This window comes from Lathyrus oleraceus, chromosome 6, assembly GCF_024323335.1.
Source record: "Lathyrus oleraceus cultivar Zhongwan6 chromosome 6, CAAS_Psat_ZW6_1.0, whole genome shotgun sequence".
Lineage (NCBI taxonomy): Eukaryota > Viridiplantae > Streptophyta > Magnoliopsida > Fabales > Fabaceae > Lathyrus > Lathyrus oleraceus.
In genome coordinates this window covers 431,434,771-431,452,789 of record NC_066584.1, presented here as the reverse complement: position 1 = coordinate 431,452,789, position 18,019 = coordinate 431,434,771, and the positions used below count along the sequence as shown (strand labels likewise).

The 18,019-nt window shown below is 30.8% G+C and overlaps 2 protein-coding genes across 2 annotated transcripts; both read left to right on the top strand.

The window, feature by feature from the left end:
• The first annotated feature begins 287 nt into the window (after nt 1-287).
• On the top strand, nt 288-3,051 carry LOC127096096 (cation/H(+) antiporter 15). Its single transcript, XM_051034716.1, has 3 exons — nt 288-479; nt 700-1,713; nt 1,804-3,051. Exons 1-3 carry the CDS (start codon nt 288-290, stop codon nt 3,049-3,051), a joined length of 2,454 nt encoding a protein of 817 aa, XP_050890673.1.
• An 11,256-nt stretch (nt 3,052-14,307) lies between these two features.
• Nucleotides 14,308-17,071, top strand: LOC127096095 (cation/H(+) antiporter 15). The gene is made up of 3 exons (XM_051034714.1): nt 14,308-14,499; nt 14,720-15,733; nt 15,824-17,071. The coding sequence occupies exons 1-3, from the start codon at nt 14,308-14,310 to the stop codon at nt 17,069-17,071; spliced, it is 2,454 nt and encodes an 817-aa protein (XP_050890671.1).
• The last annotated feature ends 948 nt before the right edge of the window (nt 17,072-18,019 follow it).

The window sequence follows — 18,019 nt, the reverse complement described above, 5'->3', positions numbered from 1 at the left end:
TGTCTAAATTTAGTGTATGGAGGAAGCGGGTATACGTAATGTTTATTACACAAAAACTATCATCAAAAAGCAACCATAATTTCATGATAGATCATGAAAAATAGAGCATTCTGTAAAATAGTAGCAACAAATAATATAAACTGCATTTGCCAGCTCTAATACATCATTGCTCATCATAACTTGCATGTTATTCAGGTAAAAGAAAAAACGAAGTATTTAAATGAGAAGAAAAGAAATATATTAACATAAGAAATTAATCAAGACAAGAAAGAACAATAAAAGAAAAGATGGAGATGGCAAATTATGCATGTTATAATGTATCATTTAGTCCTTCAAACAATATCTGGATGGCTGATGATATTATGATAAAACACGTTCCACTTTTGTGTCTCCAAATTGCTTATGATATTTTGGTTTCTCGTCTTTTCTACTTCGTCCTCAAGCCCCTTCGCGTGCCCCTCATTATTGCGCAGGTGTTGGTAAGTATTCATCCATCATATATTTCTTTCTTTCTTTTTCAGTAAATTTGAATCATCAATACACATGATAGTTAGTCACATTGAATTTTCAACATTAAAACATATAAAAGTTCATACATTAAGACTGCCATAAAAACATATAAAAGTTCATACATTAAGACTGCGTTACATAAATGAGAGATAAAAAAATATAATAATTTCTAAGCTTTATATAATGCAGGCTGGTTTTACTCTGAGTCCAAGTCTCTTGGGAAATTTCGAATGGGTATTTTCCTTGTTTTACAGTCAATATGGAATCCTAGCCGTTGAAACCTTTTCAAACTTAGGAATAATGTACTATGTGTTCCTAAGTGGATTAGAAATGAATTCAGACACCATCTTAAGATCAAGGAAGAAAGGTACAAGCATAGCAATTGCCGGTATTGTGACGCCAATGTTATTTGGTGTTGGATTTCTAGCTCTACAACAAAAACTTATAGATAAAAATGATGTTTTCGCACAAACACCAAAAGAAAATCAAGGCAAAGCATATTTATTCTGGTGTTTAGCACTTTCTGTAACAGGTTTCCCTGTCCTTGCAAGAATCTTAGCTAATCTTAAACTTTTATATACAAAGCTTGGAAAAGATGCATTGACAGCAGCTATGTTAACCGATGCATATGGTTGGGTTATGTTCACCTTGTTGATTCCTTATTCGACTAGAGGTGGAAAGCCTTATCTCTCAGTAATCTCTACTTTGATGTTCATAGTTTTTTGCTTTGTTGTGGTGAGACCTATCCTTACTCCAATCATTGAACACAGAACAAGTATGAACACGTGGCGAAAATCACACCTATTGGACGTGTTGACGGGAGTGTTTATTTGTTCGTACATTACGGATTCTCTCGGTACACATCCTATTGTTGGAGCTTTTGTGTTTGGATTAATTTTGCCTCATGGAAAGTTTGCTGATATGGTTTTGGAATTGTCGGCCGATTTTGTTTCTGGGATTCTATGTCCTGTTTACTTTGCTGGATTTGGTTTTAGACTCAACTTGCCTTTCCTTTTGAAGCAAAAGAATGCAGGTTTAATGTTGTTGATTATGCTTTTGTTATGCATACCTAAAGTTTTGAGCTCTGTGATTGTCACTTTCTTCTTCGGTATGCCTGCCCGAGATGGAGTTGCCATTGGATTGCTTCTCAACACCAAGGGTATCATGGCTGGCATACTACTGAATGTTGCTTGGGACAAAAGGGTAATTTTAAACCACCAATTTTCTATTATGGCATGATTTAAATTAAGCATCCTTTTAACCAAGTTACTTTTTTTTCTTTTTTCTTTGCAGATTTTGGATCCATATACTTTCATGGTTATGATGCTTGCTATTATAGTAATGACTGTAATGGTTTCTCCCTTGATCAATGCAATATACAAACCAAAATTCCGATTCATGCAATCGCAGTTAAGGACCGTGCAAAAACTGAGGTTCGATGTGGAGCTTCGAATCGTCGCTTGTGTCCATAATGCTAAACATGCCAATAATATGATCCATGTCATTGAAGCCACAAATTCAACTAGACTTTCACCTATACATGTCTTTGTAGCTCACTTAGTTCAACTCACTAGACATGGCACAGCTATTCTTGTTTCCCAAATGGATAATTCAAACAGCACGGTTGGTGGGGCAGAAGCAACCAACTATGGATCACAATTAGAGTTTGAGAGCATAACTAACGCATTTGAAGAACTCGTAGAACAATACAATGCGGTTAGGTTTGACATATCAAGTGTTGTCTCGTCCTACACAACTATCCATGAGGACATTTACAACGTTGCCGAAGAGAAACGTGCCAGCCTAATTCTCATTCCCTTTCACAAAGAGTACTCAACAATAGAAGATGCTCCGGAAATAATTCACAATGAACATTGTGAGATAAACAAAAATGTTCTACAACAAGCACCTTGTTCAGTAGGGATTTTTGTGGACCGTGGTTTAGGATCGTTGTTAGAAACAAAACTGCGCATTATAATGATTTTCATCGGTGGACCTGACGACCGTGAAGCCTTGTCTATTGCATGGAGAATGGCTAGGCATCCAGGAACACAATTACATGTTGTGAGGATCAATCTATTAGGTAAGGCTGCAGAAGAAACAAAATTAAAAATGGAAAAAAGCAAGTCTCATCACGGAATGTTGTCGACGGTTATAGACAATGTGATGCAAAAAGAGTTGGATGAAGAGTGTATAATTTCCTTCAGGCACAAGGCAGTGAACAATAACGATTCAATTGTTTACTCAGAGAAGGAAGTCCATTCGAATACGGGCGAAGAGATTCCAACGCTTCTTAACGATATTGATAAACCTGGATATGATTTATACATTGTTGGACAAGGAAGTGGTAAGAACTCAATGATATTTTCGAGGTTGTTGGAATGGTGTGACCATCCTGAACTTGGTGTTATAGGTGACATATTGGCTTCAACTAGCTTTGGTACTCAATCTTCTGTGCTTATTGTACAACAGTATTTGGTTGGGAGAAAACGTGTTGTTAGAAAATATCATGAAGTGAAAAGTGGTACTGAAAATTTGTAAAAGATTGATCGACGACACAAAGTTTTGGATTAATTAATATTTTGTATAGTTAGAATGATTTGTTTTCATTTTTTTTATAAATTAAGTGATTATAGTTCATCATGTAAAGCCATTTATTTGTTATACCATATTTCAATTTATTCTTTTAATAGTTAAATCACTTTATGGTCTCCCAGTACCTGCATTACATGTGTTATTTATTTAAATGATTAGATATTTAATATAATATATTAAAATAGAATAGTGTGGTTTTGAGGCGTACATTTAGAGTGGTTAAAATGACTAGCTCATATTGATCAGTCTGTCAGGCTCGAAAAGTCATAGGATTTGGGATTTAAAATTAGAGCTTATATTTTTTAGAAGCATTTAATTTGACACTTCTTCACTTAGACCTGACACCCCCCATTGCGTATGAAAAGACGACATTGCCCTTGTAAAATCATTTTTAAATTTTTTGAAATTTACAGTGCAAAGGTGTGAATTATATATTTTACTTAAATCTGATATTTAATATATTATATTAAAATAATATATTTAATATATATATATATATATATATATATATATATATATATATATATATATATATATATACATATCTATATATATATATATATATATATATATATATATATATATATATATATATATATATATATATATATATATATATATATAAGGAATAATACTTAGAAAATATATGCCACACGATTTGGTACTATAAGGATCTTTTTTAAATAAAAATAAAAATAAAAATCTCGTAATATTTATTATAAATAAAATTAAACATTATATTATTTTAAAAACAATATATTTTAAAAACAATATATTTTAAAACAATATATTTTAAAATTATATTATATTATCTTTTATAAATACAATAATGTGTTTTTAAATACAACACATATCTAATTATATAAAATAATACTCAAATATTTAACATAAGACAAACTAATAGAATATAAAAAGAGTGTTTATTATATTAATGTATAAGATTTAAAAGATAAAAATTGAATAGAATAGAGATAAAATTTAGTGATATTTTATTTTGAAGTAAGAATATATATATATATATATATATAGATTATATATATATATATATATATAATATATATATATATGTATATATATATATATATATGTATATATATATATATATATATGTATATTATATATATAATAGTATATATATATATATATTATATATATGTATATATATATATGTATATATATATATATATATATGTGTATATATATATATATAATATCTATATATATATATATATATATATGTATATATGTATATATTATATATATATATATCTATATATATATATGTATATATATATATTATATATGTATATATATATATCTATATACTATATATATATATCTATATATATATATATTATATATCTATACATATATATATATATATATATCTATATATATGTATATATATATATATATATATATATATATATCTATATATATACATATATATATATATATATATATATTATATATATATATATATATCTATATATACATATATATACATATATATATATATATACATATATATATATATATATATATATATATATCTATATATATATATATATATATATATATATATTCTTACTTCAAAATAAATATCACTAAATTTTATCTCTATTCTATTCAATTTTTATCTTTTAAATCTTATACATTAATATAATAAACACTCTATTTTATATTCTATTAGTTTGTCTTATGTTAAATATTTGAGTATTATTTTATATAATTTAGATATGTGTTGTATTTAAAAACACATTATTGTATTTATAAAAGATAATATAATATAATATTTTAAAATATATTGTTTTTAAAATAATATAATGTTTAATTTTATTTATAATAAATATTACGAGATTTTTTATTTTTATTTTTTATTTAAAAAAGATCCTTTAGAGTTGGGTAGTTCGAAGTTCATTTAGAGTCGGGTTCGGATAGTAATTTTCGAGCTAATATTACAACAAAGCTTTTTTGGCTCAGCCCTAAAAACTTTGAGGCCCGCCATGACCGATCTATTTAGACCGGTTAGTCCATTTTGATAGCTTTAACTTCATCTTTTGAAAGATAGAGATACCTGTAAGTTTTTACTTATGCACCGTATATGTTTTTTCTCATGCACCATGATTTTTGCATTGTGGACTGAACAATTAAAGTGTATAAAGTCATTAGATTTTACTTCTAGTGGAAGTTAGATTTCACTTCCAGTGGAAGTTCAATATTTTTGGGAATTTTTTTTCACTCTTATGGTGTGGTTCACGCTTTTGAAAATCCAAAATTATTCTCACGTATTTTCGTGATGCATCTTTAATAACTTTACTCTTTGTAAATCAAACAACCATCTTGTTAGACGATAGGCCTAGATCTACAGGGGGGTTGAATAGTTCCCAAGTTATAAATTTATTCGAAAATTTGACATAGAAAAATTTATGACGCAAAAGCAAGTTTTAAATATTTTCCGAATCAAAAATCGTCTAAACGAACCTACTATTGAATAGCCCGAATATGCATAAAGGTGTCAATGTTATGATAATAGTCCACAAGTCAATCAACAACAATTAAGCACAACTAATTGACTACTCTACAATAGTAAAATTCTATTTCCAATGATACCAACATAAAAAAAAATTAATTGAAACAAATTATCGAACACTCTGCGTGCGATTAACAAATTTGGATCTTTGTATATTGTTTGTAGTTCTTAGAAATGGTATATGATTACAACAACAACACAAATTTCACAAATGATTTATCATCAAAACAATGTTAATCAAGAGATCAAAGTAATCAACAATTTGTGAACCGAAAAATAAAAGAGATAGAAAGAGAAATAGTAGACAAGGATTTGTTTATTGGTAATTCCCCAATCGACCTTGTTATGGGTACGTCTGCCCTCAATTCGAATTCAAATTGAGATATTATTATAATAAATATTACTTTGCAAATGTATGTATACAAGATATGAGAAATCAAATCCCACAAACCCTCAGTTTGTTCTTGACTCTAGCGCCTCTAAAAACCTTGATTAAAGATTGATCAAGACACCAATAATGCCGCTTCAATTAACCTGTTGTTGCTACTTCATTGCACGATCTATTTGTCTCAAGGCTTTCATCCGGCTAAATTAATCTCAAGCGCACACTTGTTGAACCCAAGATTTGTCAACACGATCCACCGTTTCACGCTACTCCCTTACACGACACACCTAGTTCCAAGGCTTTCACTCGATCGGACCCGAATTGCACAATCTTGTCCAAAACCTTCAAACCCTAAAGATCTTAAAGGAAAACCTCACCTCGGTTTTCTGATTTGAATCCCTCAAATATCTCAACCCAATATTCTCGATTCAACATACCAAATTGGACGTTATCAATCCTAATCTAGATGGCACCCAATCAAAAAATGAATATGTGTAGTTTGATTGTGTGTATGCATATACTAAATTGAAGATGCTGAGATGGTTTGAAATCCAGGATTCATATAGGTTTTACTCACTAGAAATCTTACTAGAGAATGATGCATGCATGAAGTTGATATATGCATGGGTGAATGAGAGCAAAAAGGAATGCAATGAACTTTGAGAAAATATGAAAATGTGCACACAAAAACCATCCTATAGGTCGACATGTTAAGGTCATGTGTCGACCTGTTAAAGGTCATGTGTCGACCTATGAATGTCATGTGCCTCCTATGTGTCCACCTGTGGAGTCAGCACATGAAACATAAGCTATGGGCTTTAATACCGTAGTATATGTGCTGACATGTAGCAAGGATGTGTCGACCTATAGCCTGGAAAGTTTTACTATAGGTGGACATGTTTACGTATGTGTTAGTCTATCATATGCATGTGTCGACCTGATCAACGATTTTTCATAAAGCTTGATTTTTCATGCATGTTGAATGCATGAGACCTCTTTTTCAAATATGTTCCCAACGACTTGTATACTTTCTAATGCTAAGATTCACATAGAGAATAAGAGGATATCGTCAAATACAAAAACGCTAAAGAATCCTAGTTTTGACATCATACAAAACACTCTTAATTGAACTTAACGGAAGATGCACTCACATACTCCCACTTTTTGATGATGGTAAAACTTGAGACGACATTTTAGTAATGAATAGCTCCCCCTAAATATATGCATCCTCAAAATTTATCTTGCTTCTCCCCCTGAATATTAAATTGTCTAACATTAAATTGGATTATGTTGAATATTCATCGTGTTTTACAGGCATGCAGGTGAATATGACTATGAGGTTAGGCATATATCAATCAATGGAGAAAAATATGTTGTTAATATTTCCTTTTCCATCAGGTGCTCATCGTTCCTCCACTTGTTTTGAGATGATTCATAGTGATGTGTGGGGAATGTCTCCTGCAGCATCTCATGCTCACTATAAATATTTTGTCACATTTATTGATGACTACAGTCGTTTTACATGGATATATTTTCTTCGATATAAGTCTGAAGTGTTTTCTATGTTTCAGAAGTTTTTGACATATGTTGAAACTCAATTTCAAGCAAGTGTGAAAAACTTTCGATCTGACTCTGGAGGTGAGTATATGTCTCATGAGTTTTAGGAGTACCTTCAACAAAAAGGGATCTTATCTCAACGATCTTGTCCCAATACCCCCAAACAAAACGGGATGGCGGAGCGAAATAATCGTCATTTGCTTAATGCAACGCGCACCTTACTTCTTCAAGCTTTTGTGCCATCTCGATTTTGGGTAGAGGCTCTTTCCACAGTCGTATTCTTGATCAATCGTCTTCCTTCTACGGTTATTGATTTTAATTCTCCTTTCTTTCGTCTTTTTAAAACTCAGCCTGATTATAGTTGTTTACATACTTTTGGATGTGTGTGTTTTGTTCACTTACCTCAGTTTGAACGAAATAAACTTGGAGCACAGTCTATTCAATGTGCATTTATGGGGTATAGCAACTCTCATAAGGGTTTTGTGTGTTATGATGTGTCTAATCATCGCTTTCGAGTTTCTAGGAATGTTACATTTTTTGATAATCAATTTATGTTTCATTCTCTTTCTCCTGTCACAAATGAAATTGCTATTCTTCCTAATTTTTCTGTTATGCCTCGATCTATAGAACGTTACAAACCAGGAATCACATATTTCAGACAACGCAGAAAACAGGTTCCTACTGCCCCTCCCGACACAGATCCGCCACCTGATCCTGAACCGGTCAAACAACGAAGTTCTAGTCGAATATCTAAAGCACCAGATAGATATTCACCAGACAGGTGTGATTCCTCACATACTTCTCTTGCTGCCTCACTGTCTAACATATCTATTCCTACTTGTTATGCACGGGTTGTTAAAGACGTGCGCTGGATAAAAGTAATGAATGAGGAACTTCAGGCTCTTCAAGAGAATTTTACATGGGATATTGTCTATTGTCCCCCTGATATCAAACCCATTGGCTGCAAATGGGTGTATTATGTGAAACTGAATTCTGATGGGTCTCTCAATCGTTTCAAGGCTTGATTGGTTGCCTTAGGAAATAAGCAGGAATATGGAATTGATTATGATGAGACATTTGCACTGGTTTCCAAAATGACATATGTTCGTATAATACTCTCCATAGCTGCTTCTAACGGGTGGTCTCTTCATCAAATGGATGTGAAAAATGCTTTTCTTCATGGTGACCTGACGGAAGATATTTATATGACTCCTCCTCAAGGTTTATTCTTGTCATCTAAGGGTGTGTGCAAGCTCAAATGCTCCTTATATGGTTTGAAACAAGCGCCTAGAGCATGGTATGAAAAATTCCGCTCAACTCTACTCGGGTTCTCCTTTACTCAGAGTCAATTTGATTCTTCTCTATTTATTCATAGAACTTCTACTGGAATTGTCCTACTTCTTCTGTATGTTAATAATATGATTATTACTGGTTCTGATCATGCTTCGATTCAAAGCCTTAAATAAGAGTTACAAGCATCGTTTCATATGAAAGATCTTGGTAATTTGCATTACTTTCTTGGTCTTGAGGTTCATTCTACATCCAAGGGAATATTCCTTCTTCAACACAAGTATGCCATATATTTAATTTCTATGGCTGGTCTATAATCAACTAATCCAGTGGATACTCCTCTTCAGGTTAATGTTAAATATCATCGTGATGATGGTGATCTCTTGCCTGATCCCCTATTGTATCGTCAACTCGTGGGTAGCCTTAATTACCTGACTATAACTCGCCTTGACATATCTTTTGTTGTTCAACAAGTAAGTCAATTCATGCACTCTCCTCGTCATCTTCACTTGGCAGCAGTTCGTCGCATAATTCGCTACCTGAAGGGAAGCTCTCATCGTGGTTTATTCTTTCCCACTGGAATTGCTCCTAAACTGAGTGCTTATAGTGATGCCGATTGGGCAGGATGTCCTGATACTCGGCGATCTGTCACTGGTTGGTGCAAGTTTCTTGGCTCTTCATTGATATCATGGAAAAGTAAGAAACAAGTGAGAGTCTCTAAATCTTCTACTGAATCTGAGTATCATGCCATGTCTGCTGCATGTTCTGAAATAATTTAGCTTCGTGGTCTTTTGGCTGAACTTGGATTTCCTCAAACAGAGCCAACTTCACTTTATACGGACAATACAAGTGCCATCCAAATCGTTGTGAATCCTGTTTTTCATGAACGCACCAAAGATATCGAAGTTGATTGTCATCCGATCTGTGACGCATATGATGACAGACTAACATCACTTCCTCATGTCAGTACTCAGTTGCAGGTTGCAGATATTCTTACCAAGGCTGTTCCGCATCCACGTCATCAGTTTCTTGTTAGCAAATTGATGCTCATTAACCAACAACATCAATTTGAGGGGGGATGTGAATAGGATTTAGTTTATTCATAGATTAAGGGTTTGTTCCTAGAATAAGGGAAACAAATCAGAAATTGATTTGTTCTCATTAAATGTAATTAATTAGTGTAAAATTACTTGTATAACCCTGTAACCTCTATATATACCAGAAATAATAATGAGAGAGGTATCAAACCTATTTTCCTGACATGAGAATCATTGAACATTATTCAATTGAAGGATATAGTGATGAAAACCAGGATTAGTAAGAAAGGAAGAAAATATCGGATTCATTACCTGAATCATTGTGCTGCGTAGTTGAGCATGAAAAACTCTTAAAAGTTGGGCACATTCTCTATCCCAAAATACAAAGTTAGAACGACATTCGGACTGCACAACTTCAATTTCAATTTTAAACCTGCATTTTGAGCATAAATGTATCAAATATATAATCCATGGTAACAGTAAATTGTTTGAAAATTAAATATATTTAAAGCTAACCTCCATATTTCAGCTTCAGTGGCATGGCCATCTGCACATATAAAGGGTGGACTATACCCCTAAGCAACTTTTGGACATTTATGGCATGTCTTATAATACCATATGTATTGTGAAGCTCATAGTTTGTCAGTGATGGCGACAATATTACATAATATAATCTGATTAGTAGCATAAAATGAGAAATGTTAGGTAAAGAATAAAAAGAGAAGATGTATATAAAACTAAAGAATATTATTATACATAATGTAGCTTTATAATGCGAAACGGAGGAAATTGAACAACCTTTGCAAGGAGTTTCTCATAAGAAGTTAGCTAATATGTTGAAGAGGTCTGTGATCAAACACGGGACTGTGTGCTCAAAATTTGGTATGAAGTATCCACTGCATAAGCCTTAGGAATCCTAAATAACAAATGTGGATGGTTTAATATAAAAAAAAGGCAACATTTTTAAAGAAGCAAAAAGTATGTTAATCGAAAAACATATTTTTTTTTTACGAAAGTCGTTGATGTGTGGAAAGTTCTCATTGATATGCATTTTGGTTACGTTATAAGTGTTTGTAACAAAGAATGGAGTGAGAGAGAGAGCCCAAACAAATTAGAGGCCCCTTCTAATTTTAACAATAGATTTTCAATAAAATAAAGTGTAATTTATTTTAATTTTTTGATCAAGAAAAATAAATATTATTAATATAATATTTTTTTTTGGTTCGTAGTCATAATAACAATATACAATTATAAAAAATAAATGACTAACAAATATTTAAATTTGAGTGAAGCGATATTAACATTTATCCGTTTAAACAAACCTTACCGAAACTACTATAGCATTTCTATTGATAGAGTATACTATAAGAGAAAATAGATGATTTACTGACGGTGTTAATAAAAGAGGATCATGTATCCCACCGGATCAATTTGACATTTTTGAATTATTTATATGATATGACATAATATATTCTATTAAATAATAATATAAAACAATTTTACACTATTAATGCATCTTCATTAAAATCATATTATAATTTATAAGGTATAAAATAAGTAGTTAAATTGTATAATATTTATTTAAGAGTTCATAATTAAAAAATATCTTTCTTAAAAATTACAAGACAATCAATATACAACTTAACTTTGTGTTACATCAAAAGATGATTCATATCGTAGTAAAATTTAAATTTGAAGAATTTAACATATGAGCCATTTATATAAAATTAATAGTAAATACTACTACTATTTTATTGTAGAACTGAATGTTATGCTATTGTATTTAAGCATGTATTTAGCCATATCATTCAATATGCAGATGCAAAAGTACAAAAGTATAAGTTAATATAAGGATTAGTGAGGCAAGGGGCACATAATATCATGAACGACTCCAATACTATACGTCCGGCCCTATACATGTGTAACCAGTGCTACAACATATGACATCAAATGTTTAAGGGGCCATGTGTTGTGGCATTCGTTGCACATATTAAAGATCGAATTTTATATATATATATATATATATATATATATATATATATATATATATATATATATATATATATATATATATATATATATATATATATATATATATATATATATATATATATATATATATATATATGTGTGTGTATGCATATCACATTTCCACACTCGAGAGATGAAAGAAATTAAAAAGGAGAGGATAATTAAATACCTCTTTTTTTATAAGTGCCTCCTAGCTATTAGAAGCGCATCATGGTTTTCCAACTTTGCGATTATATAGTTGGTGGAGTTCTACCACTTGATTTCAATTATGAACAACAAAATAAATTCTTACACAATTGCAAATCTTACGAATGGGACGATTCATTCTCGTAAAAAAGAGGTGTTGATGGGTTAATAAGAAGGTGTATATCTGAAGAAGAAGAACTTAATGTTCTGTGGCATTGCTATAACTCAAGCTATCGTGGTCATTTCAATGGAGATGGAACAACTTTCAAGTAGGGTAGGAAATGAGTCGAGTCAAATCGAACTTGTCTTAGTTCGACTCGATTTGATAAGGATATGTTCAACTCGAAACTCGACTCGAGTTTGATACGAACTTTATTTTAAGCTCAAATTTAACTCGTTTAAAATTCACGAATAATTTGATTCAGTTCATTTGTTTCACGAACTTAAAAGTTATTTTTTTAAAATCTATTTTTTATTTGACATTTAAAGTTAATATTATTTAAAATAAAAATACCGAATTGATAAAAAATTTATCAAATTAGAATTAACTTTGTCTCCAAAGATCTACAACATAAAAAAACTACTAAATATCAATCTTTCGAAAGATACATTTGAAACTCTAATTCAAAAACTATTCAATTAGAGTTTAACTTGTGTCTTACAACTTTATCTAAATATTTAAGAACCTTACAATTTTTAATGAAATATTATAACAAATACTACTAAAAATTGATATATTCCCATCTCTAAATTCAAATCGAGATCTCTCCTTACTTATTCAAATTATTCTTTCGAGTGATATAACCTTGCATTCTTTCTCATCTCTAAAAATGTTTCAATCTTCAAAGGCTTTGACAAGATCTCTGCAACTTGCATTAAGTAATCTTCCCTCTACTTGATCACGGAAAAAGTGGATAACTTTTCTATTTATTTTGCATTTCAGTTATGAGATAAACTTTTGGTTATAGCATTTGTTTTCCAACCGTAAACTTGACTTCCTATTCTTTGCCAACCTTAATTTGATACAACAAAGATTACAACCAAATTCCTTGAGATGCTGCATTTCAAACAAATATATTAAAACAGAATTTATCACAAGAATATTTTTTGTATTCCTCATTGCATGCTTCTGTTTTAAACACCCTAGTTGCATTCGGAAACCTTTAATGTGTGTTATAGTAGCAAATCGTGTGGCATATATTTTCTAAGTATTATTTCTTGATTTTCTTATTGAAATTCTGAATTGGTTATATACCTCTGAATTTTATGAACATTTGCAGCATCTAGAAAGTGTAAGATTCAAACTCAGTTCGACCAATGGCTTTATAACTATGTGACTATAGAAATTGAGTCAACGTTTTGTTGATTAACCCTTATCTGTGTTTAAAATAGTTACATATTAAATTTAATCAATTATGTGTTCAACTTTAAAGGTGCTTAAGATAAAAGTTGCATTTTTCTAGAGTTAAAATATTAATATACTTATTTTTTGGGTTTGTTATATTAAAAAAATTATAATAAATTATTATTTTTATAAATAAAAAAAGAGATCTTATTTTTATTGATTCTTTATGAACCGTTGGTAATTAAATAGACCGAATAATGATTTTATCTTAGATAATGTAAAAGAGTTTTTTAAGTTCAGAATTTTAATTTGGTATTTATACATTTCTCCTTTATAATTTTATTTATCTGACTTAATGTCTCATTAATTTTTTTATAATTTTATTTATCTGACTTAATTTTTCATTAGTTTTTTTAAACAATTTTGAAAATAGATTTAATATTTTCAGAAATAAAAGAAGACATTCGGAAAGCAGTATGGAACATTCTGATATTGTCATCAATTAGTTTTCATCAATTTGAATTTGTTTTAAGTAACTAATAGAGGTTCAATGTCTAAATTTAGTGTATGGAGGAAGCGGGTATACGTAATGTTTATTACACAAAAACTATCATCAAAAAGCAACCATAATTTCAGGATAGATCATGAAAAATAGAGCATTCTGTAAAATAGTAGCAACAAATAATATAAACTGCATTTGCCAGCTCTAATACATCATTGCTCATCATAACTTGCATGTTATTCAGGTAAAAGAAAAAACGTAGTATTTAAATGAGAAGAAAAGAAATATATTAACATAAGAAATTAATCAAGACAAGAAAGAACAATAAAAGAAAAGATGGAGATGGCAAATTATGCATGTTATAATGTATCATTTAGTCCTTCAAACAATATCTGGATGGCTGATGATATTATGATAAAACACGTTCCACTTTTGTGTCTCCAAATTGCTTATGATATTTTGGTTTCTCGTCTTTTCTACTTCGTCCTCAAGCCCCTTCGCGTGCCCCTCATTATTGCGCAGGTGTTGGTAAGTATTCATCCATCATATATTTCTTTCTTTCTTTTTCAGTAAATTTGAATCATCAATACACATGATAGTTAGTCACATTGAATTTTCAACATTAAAACATATAAAAGTTCATACATTAAGACTGCCATAAAAACATATAAAAGTTCATACATTAAGACTGCGTTACATAAATGAGAGATAAAAAAATATAATAATTTCTAAACTTTATATAATGCAGGCTGGTTTTACTCTGAGTCCAAGTCTCTTGGGAAATTTCGAATGGGTATTTTCCTTGTTTTACAGTCAATATGGAATCCTAGCCGTTGAAACCTTTTCAAACTTAGGAATAATGTACTATGTGTTCCTAAGTGGATTAGAAATGAATTCAGACACCATCTTAAGATCAAGGAAGAAAGGTACAAGCATAGCAATTGCCGGTATTGTGACGCCAATGTTATTTGGTGTTGGATTTCTAGCTCTACAACAAAAACTTATAGATAAAAATGATGTTTTCGCACAAACACCAAAAGAAAATCAAGGCAAAGCATATTTATTCTGGTGTTTAGCACTTTCTGTAACAGGTTTCCCTGTCCTTGCAAGAATCTTAGCTAATCTTAAACTTTTATATACAAAGCTTGGAAAAGATGCATTGACAGCAGCTATGTTAACCGATGCATATGGTTGGGTTATGTTCACCTTGTTGATTCCTTATTCGACTAGAGGTGGAAAGCCTTATCTCTCAGTAATCTCTACTTTGATGTTCATAGTTTTTTGCTTTGTTGTGGTGAGACCTATCCTTACTCCAATCATTGAACACAGAACAAGTATGAACACGTGGCGAAAATCACACCTATTGGACGTGTTGACGGGAGTGTTTATTTGTTCGTACATTACGGATTCTCTCGGTACACATCCTATTGTTGGAGCTTTTGTGTTTGGATTAATTTTGCCTCATGGAAAGTTTGCTGATATGGTTTTGGAATTGTCGGCCGATTTTGTTTCTGGGATTCTATGTCCTGTTTACTTTGCTGGATTTGGTTTTAGACTCAACTTGCCTTTCCTTTTGAAGCAAAAGAATGCAGGTTTAATGTTGTTGATTATGCTTTTGTTATGCATACCTAAAGTTTTGAGCTCTGTGATTGTCACTTTCTTCTTCGGTATGCCTGCCCGAGATGGAGTTGCCATTGGATTGCTTCTCAACACCAAGGGTATCATGGCTGGCATACTACTGAATGTTGCTTGGGACAAAAGGGTAATTTTAAACCACCAATTTTCTATTATGGCATGATTTAAATTAAGCATCCTTTTAACCAAGTTACTTTTTTTTCTTTTTTCTTTGCAGATTTTGGATCCATATACTTTCATGGTTATGATGCTTGCTATTATAGTAATGACTGTAATGGTTTCTCCCTTGATCAATGCAATATACAAACCAAAATTCCGATTCATGCAATCGCAATTAAGGACCGTGCAAAAACTGAGGTTCGATGTGGAGCTTCGAATCGTCGCTTGTGTCCATAATGCTAAACATGCCAATAATATGATCCATGTCATTGAAGCCACAAATTCAACTAGACTTTCACCTATACATGTCTTTGTAGCTCACTTAGTTCAACTCACTAGACATGGCACAGCTATTCTTGTTTCCCAAATGGATAATTCAAACAGCACGGTTGGTGGGGCAGAAGCAACCAACTATGGATCACAATTAGAGTTTGAGAGCATAACTAACGCATTTGAAGAACTCGTAGAACAATACAATGCGGTTAGGTTTGACATATCAAGTGTTGTCTCGTCCTACACAACTATCCATGAGGACATTTACAACGTTGCCGAAGAGAAACGTGCCAGCCTAATTCTCATTCCCTTTCACAAAGAGTACTCAACAATAGAAGATGCTCCGGAAATAATTCACAATGAACATTGTGAGATAAACAAAAATGTTCTACAACAAGCACCTTGTTCAGTAGGGATTTTTGTGGACCGTGGTTTAGGATCGTTGTTAGAAACAAAACTGCGCATTATAATGATTTTCATCGGTGGACCTGACGACCGTGAAGCCTTGTCTATTGCATGGAGAATGGCTAGGCATCCAGGAACACAATTACATGTTGTGAGGATCAATCTATTAGGTAAGGCTGCAGAAGAAACAAAATTAAAAATGGAAAAAAGCAAGTCTCATCACGGAATGTTGTCGACGGTTATAGACAATGTGATGCAAAAAGAGTTGGATGAAGAGTGTATAATTTCCTTCAGGCACAAGGCAGTGAACAATAACGATTCAATTGTTTACTCAGAGAAGGAAGTCCATTCGAATACGGGCGAAGAGATTCCAACGCTTCATAACGATATTGATAAACCTGGATATGATTTATACATTGTTGGACAAGGAAGTGGTAAGAACTCAATGATATTTTCGAGGTTGTTGGAATGGTGTGACCATCCTGAACTTGGTGTTATAGGTGACATATTGGCTTCAACTAGCTTTGGTACTCAATCTTCTGTGCTTATTGTACAACAGTATTTGGTTGGGAGAAAACGTGTTGTTAGAAAATATCATGAAGTGAAAAGTGGTACTGAAAATTTGTAAAAGATTGATCGACGACACAAAGTTTTGGATTAATTAATATTTTGTATAGTTAGAATGATTTGTTTTCATTTTTTTTATAAATTAAGTGATTATAGTTCATCATGTAAAGCCATTTATTTGTTATACCATATTTCAATTTATTCTTTTAATAGTTAAATCACTTTATGGTCTCCCAGTACCTGCATTACATGTGTTATTTATTTAAATGATTAGATATTTAATATAATATATTAAAATAGAATAGTGTGGTTTTGAGCCGTATATTTAGAGTGGTTAAAATGACTAGCTCATATTGATCAGTCTGTCAGGCTCGAAAAGTCATAGGATTTGGGATTTAAAATTAGAGCTTATATTTTTTAGAAGCATTTAATTTGACACTTCTTCACTTAGACCTGACACCCCCCATTGCGTATGAAAAGACGACATTGCCCTTGTAAAATCATTTTTAAATTTTTTGAAATTTACGGTGCAAAGGTGTGAATTATATATTTTACTTAAATCTGATATTTAATATATTATATTAAAATAATATATTTAATATATATATATATATATATATATATATATATATATGTATATATATATATATATATATATATATATATATATATATATATATATATATATATATATATATATATATATATATATATATATATATATATATATTCTTACTTCAAAATAAAATATCACTAAATTTTATCTCTATTCTATTCAATTTTTATCTTTTAAATCTTATACATTAATATAATAAACACTCTTTTTTATATTCTATTAGTTTGTCTTATGTTAAATATTTGAGTATTATTTTATATAATTTAGATATGTGTTGTATTTAAAAACACATTATTGTATTTATAAAAGATAATATAATATAATATTTTAAAATATATTGTTTTTAAAATAATATAATGTTTCATTTTATTTATAATAAATATTACGAGATTT

Excerpts from the sequence above, each read along its gene's own strand:
- LOC127096096 (XM_051034716.1), top strand. The coding sequence starts at position 288 with ATGGAGATGGCAAATTATGCATGTTATAATGTATCATTTAGTCCTTCA. Across the intron at positions 480-699 it reads TCATTATTGCGCAGGTGTTG|GCTGGTTTTACTCTGAGTCC; the intron begins GTAAGTATTCAT and ends TATATAATGCAG. Across the intron at positions 1,714-1,803 it reads ATGTTGCTTGGGACAAAAGG|ATTTTGGATCCATATACTTT; the intron begins GTAATTTTAAAC and ends TTTTCTTTGCAG.
- LOC127096095 (XM_051034714.1), top strand. The coding sequence starts at position 14,308 with ATGGAGATGGCAAATTATGCATGTTATAATGTATCATTTAGTCCTTCA. Across the intron at positions 14,500-14,719 it reads TCATTATTGCGCAGGTGTTG|GCTGGTTTTACTCTGAGTCC; the intron begins GTAAGTATTCAT and ends TATATAATGCAG. Across the intron at positions 15,734-15,823 it reads ATGTTGCTTGGGACAAAAGG|ATTTTGGATCCATATACTTT; the intron begins GTAATTTTAAAC and ends TTTTCTTTGCAG.